Source organism: Populus nigra, chromosome 1, assembly GCF_951802175.1.
Source record: "Populus nigra chromosome 1, ddPopNigr1.1, whole genome shotgun sequence".
Classification (NCBI taxonomy): Eukaryota; Viridiplantae; Streptophyta; class Magnoliopsida; order Malpighiales; family Salicaceae; genus Populus; species Populus nigra.
The window spans coordinates 192,387-203,220 of record NC_084852.1 but is presented as its reverse complement, the minus strand read 5'-3'; the positions used below and the strand labels follow the sequence as shown (position 1 = coordinate 203,220).

The following is a 10,834-nucleotide window of genomic DNA, read 5'->3' as shown; positions in this document are numbered from 1 at the left end:
TGTTAATGTTTAGAAAACTATGTTTAATCATGATATTTGAATTATGTAAGAAATACTAAATGAAGAAATAACATTAAAGTTGAGAAAAAATAAGTAAATGCAATTTAAAATAGAAATGAACTAATTAAAAGAAAGCTTGAAGACAAGATGTTTAGATTGTGTTTGAATATAGTTGTTACATATGTTTAGATAAAATAAATAATATGATGTGAGAGCATAAAGAATAGAAGGATTATTTGATGGAGGAATTATGAACATAAAGCAAGAAGAGAAGTAACTTGATTTAAATATGTGGTTGTATGTAAATTAATGATGTTATGTTTGATAATGAATTTTTATTAGAATGAATTACAAATAAAAAATTACATGCTTTGCGTTTCGGCACGTAAGAAAAATATTGATGGATTAATGATATAATGACATTTGATTGATTCAAGAGTTGTGTCTGGAGCTGGTTATCAGACAGGAGGAGTTGAGTCATCACGAGCAGAAGGTAGGTGATTCGTCACCTTAATTTATAATTATTAGTTTTTCCCTAAATATATATGTTATTTATTTAATTGATGTTAAAAGAATGAACCAAATGAATAAATTGAGTGATTATTACATATGAGAATTATTGATAATTTATGTAAAATTACCAGGATTATTATTTGGCTAACAAAAAGAGTTAGCCGGATGCTGGGTAATTTATATAGAATTACCGGATTAATTTTAGCAACCAAAATGGGTTAGCCGAATTTCTTGGGTGATTAAGAGAATTATCGGGTTCATTGGTTAACAAAAATGTTAATCGAATATGGGGTAATTTGTATGAAATTACCGGATTGATTGGCTAACAAAAGAGGTTAGCCGAATGCTAGGTAATTTGTATGGAATTACCGGATTGATTTTGGCAACCAAAATGGGTTAGCCGGATTTCTTGGGTAATTAAGAGAATTACCAGATTTATTGGTTAACAAAGAGGTTAACCGAATATGGGGTAATTCATATGGAATTACCGGATTGATTGGCTAGCAAAAAAAAAAAAGGTTAGCCGGATGATGGATAATTCAGATGGAATTACTGGATTTATTGGTAACTAGGAAAGGAAAACCAAATTTGTGAGTAATTATAAGAAAGTGTTAGAGTTATTTGGTAATCGAGATGAGTTAACTGGATATTTAAGTTTTGAAAAGATTATTTAAATTAATTGATTGGAGTTAGAAGTATTAAATTTCAAAGGTTAAGAGTAAAATAATTAATATTTGACTAAGATATTGAGTAAATTGATTAATGTGGTTATTGTTGAAACAGGTACACTGCGAGGTGATACAGATCGTTAGATGTGGGATTTTTCTATTTATGAATTATCATTTAAAAAATGTAATATTTATGTTTTTATTTTCTTTGAAAACCCTTGTGCTATAAAAATTAAGTAAAAGATGTGTAGTATGTAATAGATGTATTACTTTTGTGTTGTAAAAATCAAGTAGAAGATGTGTAATATAGTATAGATGCAGATTGTTTGATGAATAGGATGTGATCCATGATGATTGGATCAAGATGAAAGTTGTAATGATATATAATAGAAGTGTTGTCGATAACGTGGTACCAATAAAAATAGAGGAAACTCTGCCAAAATTTTTTTTAAAAAAAATCTCATAATCTTAAACATATTATTCAATACTTGACATTAGTAAAGAAATATTTGAGATTTCATGACATTATAATTTGAAAATGTTACATGTAAGGCTTTAAAAGTATTGAGAATAAACTGATCATCTTTTTCTCTAACAAAAAAGGATTAACTTGAGCAACTATCTCACTCCATCTCTGGGCATACTCTCGGATAGATTTTTTATTTTTGTCTTCAAAACTTGGAAGCTTGATCTATTAGGTGCAATATCCATATTGAATTTATATTGCCCTAATAAATAAGAAGCACTATCATATAGAGTTTTCGAATATTCCTCCAATTTTCTGGCCAAAAAAGAAATGTCCATATGCCCTAGCTAACCACCCCATGCAAAGCTTAATTTAAGGTGGTTTCTAGCACCAGCTACTGACTATGAAATATTGTTATTTCAGATTATATTTTACTGAAATAAATTTTTAATTCTTTAGATACCTCAATTCTAGACCCATTATACTATTAATTTGTTTTATCCGAATTTCCTTAACAAAATTCATTTGACTGGATAAAATCAAGTCTTGGGACAGTCTTGACTACACGAGATTATATTTAGAAAAATTAAAATTCATTTATTTTAAAATTTATAAATAATCAAAAGATATAATTTGGAAAACCTAATATTTTTTAATTGTACCCTAAATCTTAGGTAGTTCGGAATTCTTCAAAAATCTTAAAAAAATTCAGATAAGTTCAGATGATTGGAGTTTTTTTTTTCTTAGTGCTCACCGGCCCTACTTATTGTGCTGGGAGGATTATTATGTCATCCCCTTATGATGCACCTGTTAATTAATTGTTAGTGGTGGCGGTGGTGCATAGATTGACAGGGAGAGATCATGACTCGTTGAGAAATATATATATATATAGTCCACACACACACACACACTGTATTTCTTAAATTAAGGGCACACAGATGATTGACAATTCAAGGGCACACAGAGAGGAAGAGAAGTATTATATGTTAAAGCAAAGAGATAACTGGTAAAATGAAAGAACAAAAGGATGCTCATAATGCCACCTTTTCTTCATGCTAGCTTTTCTTCATGCTAGTTGGTAGAGGACCTCAATTATTTGAAGTCAAAAGAAACAATAATAATAATAATAATAATAATAATAGTGTATTAACTAGTTTAGAGAGGCTGATTGACACATGTTGGTATGATTGATTAGAACATCCACCTTTTAACTACATGTTGAGTTTTAGTTGAATTTAGCTTCCACGTCTAGCAGAGGATATCTATAGACTTTAGCAAGCCAGCCAGGGGGTTGATCACAACTTTTGCTAAAAAGAAGGCTTTAAGGAAGGAAATATGGAGGAAGACACGAAATATTGTATAAAAAAGAGATGATACTTTAGTCTTTAATCGTCTTTAGGGTTTAGGATTGGACCAGGAGGTCATAGCTGATACACACAATCTGAGTAAGCGCAGCCTTCTTGTTTGATTAACTTGATTCAAATAACCTGTTAGGCCTGGCTAGATAGGTACCTTTGTATTTGAATATTAGTTAAACCATATCCATAATTCAAGCTGATTAAATCCCAAAAAACAAAGATAAGGAGGTTGTTTCAAACTCAAACAAGGCAATAAGGGATGATGTCGAATTTGAATAAGCCATCGAACACGAGTAGTTTGTATTGGAACAAACCCTACCACTCTCAAGTTGCCTTGGTTTTGTGCTCAAATGTATACGCTGAGTAATATTTAGGGAATAGTGGCCCCTCGCCTATAGAGAGCTATGCAAGTAGACAAAAAAGTAGAGGTAAAAACCTAGCTGTATATGTGTATGCCCAAGGAAGGAGTCGTTGAGGAGATGCATAGGAGTTGGACTGGTCTTGGCTCCAATTCCCGGTGCACAATGGTTTCAAATTTGTGTCAGATAAGTACATCTGTATACAGGGAAAGCATAGATTAATTTATTCAGGTCCCAGTTTGAAAAGCATTACTAAAAAACACCCCACTATGAACAAGGTCTGAGTTGTGGTTACCCTCCCAATGCCCTTTCTCTGAGTTCTTTCTGACCCCTTTTTTGGCTTCTGTGACAGGTTACAGAGAGGAGAGCCCCATGTCTATATCATGATTTATGAATTGAGAGATTAGAGTGCACAACAACACATCAAACAAAAGGATATAGGGTAAGCCCTAGGCAAATTATTAAATAATACTATACAATGTTGCACCATTAGGACCTATAAATTTCTTTTTAAGCACTAGTTTAATATTTTAATGTTCAAAAACCTCGCAGATCCAGCAAAGACATTAGATTCCCTCTTATTCTATACAGCTTGTTATGAGAGAGAGACAGGGAGAGCAGTTTTGAGGAGTTGCAGCGAAGGAGGGCCTCTCTTTTCTTCTGTATCTCACGTACTTGCAGCAAGAGGTTAAGGTAATTCCATTAGCTTTCATTTACTGCTTGTGCTATACTCTAGTTGCATCATAACCGGCTTCTTATGGTCTAAAGAACTTTTGCTTTTACTTGTTTTAATCAATGAAACAATTTCAATCCTGTTTCTGGAAGCCGCTTTCATGTTTTAGAAGTCTGATATATGAATTGATCACCTATTGTTTCAGAACAAAGCTCGAGTGTTCCACATCTACAACTGTTCATATGTGAACATGAATGGGGTATTCTCTTGGTACATGTTAAAGTTAAACAGTGTATTGGTCAATATATACTCTGAGAGGCAGAAGAAAATAGGTGTATAGTCTGACTGACAGAGGCCCACAGTGAGAGGAGATATGTATGCACACCACATGCAAATTTCTTCTGGGTGAGCCTTACTGTTGCATTCATCTTCTGGCAATAGTTTTTGGTCAGAACTGCTCACTTTTATATCACTGTCAGCTTAAATGGGAGCAAAGAATCAAATCCAATGGAGAAAGGAAGAGCTCCCCTTCTTGGCTGCTACATATTTAGCCAAATATGGTTCCTGTAAGGACATGTGATGCAAATAATGAAGGGCCTTTATCACCTCCCAGTCTGTGACTTTACTCAAAGTACAGCTACAGAGAGGTACTAAAGCAGTAAATTCTCGCGGAGAAGAATATTGCCTTCTAAGCATAGCTTTCTAAGAAAAAGTTGCATTCATGGCCATGGATGAAGAAGGATCGCTTGCTGGTAAACTTCCTCAAGAACCCCCTAGTGGCCTCACCATCAAGATTTCTACTTCTGGCAGCAAAATTGGTAAGAACATCTCAACTCCCCTTGGTTGTTCAAATTCAGATTCAACTTCTCCAAACTTGAAAAACTCAATTGAATCATCCCCATGTAACTCTCCACTAGTGTCACCACCTTCATCAGCCTTTGTTTCAGCCTTACAGTCACCATACATATCACCAAGGGCTATAACCCCAAAACCCCAAGAGAACCCAGCCCCACCTGAGAACCCAACACCAGTCTCCCACTCCTCACCACCATTCTCATCATACCGTGGTTCACAATCAGATGACATACCAAGCAGCTCTTACACTCCGCCATCAGACCAATATGAATTTTCTGATGACCCCACAGAGGCCAAGCTCAAGTATGTTACCTGTGTTCCGGTCCCAGATCCTGCTCCTCCTAGAATCTCATTCTCTTTTCCAGTCCCTCGCATTTCCTTCAAAGGGCCTGTTTCTCCAGCTTCCAATGCCAAACTCAGGAGCTGTGATGTTTACATTGGCTACCATGGTCAGAATCCTAATCTTATGCGCTTCTGTAAGTGGCTTAAATCAGAGCTAGAGCTTCAGGGAATTGTTTGCTTTGTTGCGGATAGAGCCAAGTACTCGAATACTCAGAGCCATGAGATTGCTGACAGAGTTATCTGTTCTGTGACTTATGGAGTTGTGGTTGTGACTAACTCTAGCATCCTCAATCATCCCAGCTTGGAGGAGATTAGATTCTTTGCTCAAAAGAAGAACTTGGTTCCAATTTTCTTCAACACCGGCCTTGCTGAGATCACAGGTCTTCTCAACCGCAACTCAATTGACAAAGAGTGTAGAGAAGTGATTGACGGACTAGTGAAGTCTAATGAGTTGAAGCTGGAGGTCAATGAGGGTAATGGGAGGAGCTGTGTAGCTAAAGCTGCTGGGATGTTAAGAGCAAAGCTCGGGCGAAAGAGTGTGGCCGAGAAAGCTGCAGAAGGATTTGAGGAGATTCCATTTCCAAGGAACAAATGTTTTGTAGGACGAGAGAAGGAGATTATGGAGATTGAAACTGCATTATTTGGATGTACTGATAGTTCTGAACAGGATTATGCTGTGCCGATCATTAAAGGAGAAACCAGTGGGCAATCTGAGGGCCTTGCAGATGAAGAAAGTGATACTTTTAGCTGCAGCCGAGGAGGGAGATTTATTAATTTGGAATTGGGAGGGAAATGCAAAGAACCGACATTGGAGGCTTGGGTGGAACCAGTTACGGGAAGGAATTCATTGAAGAGATCAAAGTACAAGAAATCGAAAAGTGGGAATTACAAGACCCTGGATAGCAGTGTGTTTTGCATAAATGGCGTTGCAGGCATTGGAAAGACAGAACTTGCACTTGAATTTGCTTATAGATATTCTCAGAGATACAAAATGGTCTTGTGGGTTGGCGGGGAAGCTAGATATTTCAGGCAGAACTTACTGAATCTATCACAGAATTTGGGGTTGGATGTGAGTGCTGATGCCGAGAAGGAAAGAGGAAGGATTCGAAGCTTTAAAGAGCAAGAAAATGAAGCATTTGAGAGAGTCAAAAGGGAATTGTTTCGAGACATGCCATATCTGCTCATTATTGACAACCTTGAGACAGAAAGAGAATGGTGGGAAGGGAAGGATCTGCATGATTTGATTCCAAGGAACACTGGAGGGACACATGTGATCATCACAACAAGACTATCCAAGACGATGAACTTTGACATAATGCAGCTGCCACCGTTGGAATTGACTGATGCAATGGTCTTAATGAGAGGAAAAAGGAGAAGAGATTATCCAACTGAGGAACTTCAATTTCTCCATAAATTTGATGAGAAATTGGGAAGGTCGAGCTTTGGCTTGTGGTTGGTTGGGTCACTTCTTTCTGAGCTTGCAATTTCTCCATGTGCACTTTTTGAAGCTGTGAACCAAGTTCCGCTTGAAGATGGTTCTATTTACTTCTACATGAGCATGAGTGATGAGCAGTACTGTAAGAGCAATCCTTTCCTAATGAAACTTCTCCATTTCAGTTTCATTATCTTGCAGCAAACCGATGGAAGAAAAAACCTTCTTGCCTTAAGAATGCTTCTTGTTGGTGCTTGGTTTGCCCCAGCTCCCATTTCAGCAACTTTGCTGGCCACTGCTGCTAAGAATATGCCCGCAATTGGAAATGGATTCAGAAAATGGACCAAATGCGTGAGCCTCGCATTTTCTTGCTGCTCTGGGTGTGGATTAGCACCCCAAAGCGAAGAAGATGCAGCCACTCTTCTTGTTAAACTAGGCTTAGCACGAAGAGCCAACAGACAGCCAGGTTGTTGGATTCAATTCCACCCAATAACTCAAGTTTTTGCAAGAAGAAAAGAAGGCTTATCCGCAGCCAAGGCTACAGTCCAGGGAGTGAGGAAAGTTGGCAATCCATCCATCAACACAAACCATCTATGGGCATCTGCATTCCTTGTCTTCGGATTCAAATCCGAGCCTCCGCTTGTTCAACTGAAGGCTATTGATATGGTTTTGTACATAAAGAAGACAGCTGTGCCGCTAGCAATTAGAGCCTTCACAACGTTCTCAATATGTAATTCAGCATTGGAGCTTTTAAAGGTGTGCACTAATGTGCTTGAAGAAGTAGAGAAGTCATTTGTATCGCAAATACAGGACTGGTGTCATGGTTCACTTTGTTGGAAAAGGAACATTCATGGTCATCAAAGGGTAGATGAATATTTGTGGCAAGATGTGACATTGTTGAAGGCTAGCTTGCTTGAGACTAGAGCAAAGTTGCTGCTTAGAGGTGGTCATTTTGATGGTGGTGAAGAGCTGTGCAGGACTTGTATAAGCATCCGGACAGTGATGCTTGGTCACGATCATGCTCAAACATTGGCTGCCCAGGAAACACTAGCAAAGTTGGTTAGAATGAGAAGCAAAGTATGATCCTAGTAATCTCTATCAATGAAAGAATGGATTATCAGATGCCATGGAGAGCTCAGTTTTGTTCACATCTAATCATGTTTTTAGCTAGAAACATAACCATTAAGTTGCTCATAATGTAGTTTTCTCCACTGCACATTATAACATTTACTTCAAGTTGATGAAACCTCAATTTGTTTGTCACTTTCTGTATATTTTGCATGACAAGATGAACAATTAGGAATTTTTTTTTGATTCCTTGGAAGTGTGGATTAGATTTAGAAATTGAAACAAGAACACATCTTGGATGTAACCCATGAAAGCAGAGGGATTGAAAAGGACAGGAAATCTGAATTCTCAAAGTTCTGAAGGCACCCCATTGTAGTAGATAGAAGGTGTCTGGTCTACACTCTACAATAACAGCTCTGGTAACGAAACCAACTCTCATCAGTACACAGATTAAGAAATTACGGCACTGAAGTTGTTTCTTGAGATCATAGGTATCTGCAATTCACATTTGTTTTAGCTACATGGCTAAAATAAGTTCATCTTCATCTTTTAATAATGGAGTATGGAAATGAAAATCAGTTAAAAAAAATGAAGGATTGAAATTGAATCCTTATATTTTTTCCACAGCAGGGCTGCCACTTCTAACAGATGCCTACAGGAATATACATTACTGGAACATTTTGAATAAATCAAATCTATGGATTTTTTTTCCAGCATGAAGTCTGGAACAATTATTCATATGTAGTGCATACAATATGCTGACCTGATCACAAATTTCCTTGTAGATCAAAGTTGAAACTGTTGTTAAAACATATATAGAGAACTTAACTTAGTTAACAAAGAACAGAAACTGAAGACCTAGAACTAAAGAACAAGGAGCAGAACAATATTTCATTAGGTTACTGTCATCCTTTAACTTTTATTTATAGATGAAATTAAACACTATAAATTATAAGAATCATAACAACCATAATCTCCTTTATATAAGGAATTATGTAACTTACTAGACTTATTATAGATAAACTTATATCTAAAGGATCAAAAAGAAAAAAAACACCATCAAGATAATAATGCCATTAACATATAGATAATAATGAAAAAAAAAACCATAGTTGAATAATAAACTTTTAGCTTTGGTGCCATAACTTCAACACTTCTCCTTGCTTTTAAAATTGAAAATTTCAATCCTTTCACTCAGGGCTTCAAATTTATCTTAGCTAATGGCTTGGTAAACAAATCTGTTAATTGTTCTTTTGAGGTGCAATAGAGTAACTCTAATTCCTCTTCTTACTGAAATTATCTAATAGCATGAAACTTGATCTTCATATGCTTGGTCCTGTCATGAAAAATAAAATTTTTGAAATAGCTATTGCTAAAGTGTTATCACAGAACAATTATGTGGGACTTCCGTTGATCAAAATCCAGATCAGTTAACATTTTTCTTAACCAGGTTAATTACTTTGTTGCCTTATATGCTGCTATGTACTCTGCCTTTGCAGTAAAGTGTGCAACCACTAATTGCTTCTTTGAGTTCCAATAGAAAATGCTTTCTCCCATAGCAAAACAATAGCCTAAAGTGCTCATCATTTCTTCATCACTTTCAGCTCAGTCACTGTCAGAAAAAACCAACAAGTTTAATAGAATTAAATTTCACAAATGCATGCCAAACTCTACGGTCTCTTTTAGATATCTTAGAACTCTCTTGGCTGCCATAAAATGGATTTGACTTGGACTTTACATGAACCTAGATAGGTAATTGACAGCAAACACAATGTCTGGACATGTAGTAGTTAAATATAACAAGTTGTCAACTAAACTTCTATAGGCTTTACCATCTATTTTGGGTGCTCTATCCTCCTTTATTAGCTTATTTCCCAATACCGTAGGTGTACTAACTAGTTTGCAATTTTTCATCATAAATTTATTTAGTAGCTTAAAAGTAAACCTCTTCTGACATAAAAAGTAACCTTGTATAGATTGAGTTACCTCTATGCCTAAGAAATATATCAGCAAACTAAGTTCATTCATCTCAAACTTATCCTTTATGTTGGCTTTAAACTCCTCTACAAGTTGCTCCTTATCTCTTGTAATCAATAAATCATCTACATATACTGACATAATCAGTTTATATTTATCAACATATTTCATATACGAAGTTACTTCATTCATACTCCTTTCAAAGCCTAAGCTTAAAAGATGATTATCTAATCTGTTGTACCAGGCTCTAGGAGCCTGTTTAAGTCCATACAAAGCCTTCTTTAGCAAATACACCTTGTTTGATGTAATCTTTTTTAAAAACCATTTGGTTGTTCAACATATATTTCTTCATTTAGAACACTATAAATGATTATTTTGGCCGCTCATGGTAGCCGCTCATGGTTATTTTGGCCGATTGATCTTCCAATATGCTAGTTTTAACAACTCTCACTCTTTACATTTCTTCTTAGCTGCTTGGCCTGTAGTAGGTATCTGGTTCACTGCTTTAGGTATTAGCACTATGGCTTTCAATCTAAATGGTTTCAATTTCAACCAATCTGTAGTTGATAGTCAAGGTCGTGTAATTAATACCTGGGCTGATATTATTAACCGTGCTAACCTTGGTATGGAAGTTATGCATGAACGTAATGCTCATAATTTCCCTCTAGACCTAGCTGTTGTCGAAGTTCCATCTACAAATGGATAAGACTTTTGTAAATGGATAAGGCTTTTGTCTTAGTGTGTACGAGCTTTTGAAAAAAAAAAAAAAAGGAGCAATCGCCAATTTCTTGTTCTATCAAGAGGGTTGGCATTGCTCCTAAAATAAATTTTCTTTTTTTTTTTTTACTTTTGTATTTCTTTCTTATAAGACTTATAAAAAATAAAAAAGGTCAAATTGAATGTTAAATGTTAGAAATTCAAATCTTGGTAATTTGTAAATAGAGTATTAGGGGCGGATGTAGCCAAGTGGATCAAGGCAGTGGATTGTGAATCCACCATGCGCGGGTTCGCAAATGAATTATTATAAGCAGTTGGCTTATAGCGATTATATATATTACATATACCTAGTTTGATCCCACTCTTCTAACGAAACCATTTTCTCTTGAATCTCATTTTTTGTAAA

The 10,834-nt window shown here is 35.9% G+C and overlaps 1 protein-coding gene across 1 annotated transcript; it reads left to right on the top strand.

Annotated features, from left to right (window-relative positions):
- The first annotated feature begins 3,689 nt into the window (after positions 1-3,689).
- Positions 3,690-7,990, top strand: LOC133690961 (uncharacterized). Its single transcript, XM_062111246.1, has 3 exons — positions 3,690-3,806; positions 3,917-4,057; positions 4,243-7,990. Exon 3 carries the CDS (start codon positions 4,759-4,761, stop codon positions 7,747-7,749), a length of 2,991 nt encoding a protein of 996 aa, XP_061967230.1. The 5' UTR covers positions 3,690-3,806; positions 3,917-4,057; positions 4,243-4,758; the 3' UTR covers positions 7,750-7,990.
- Positions 7,991-10,834: the final 2,844 nt, after the last annotated feature.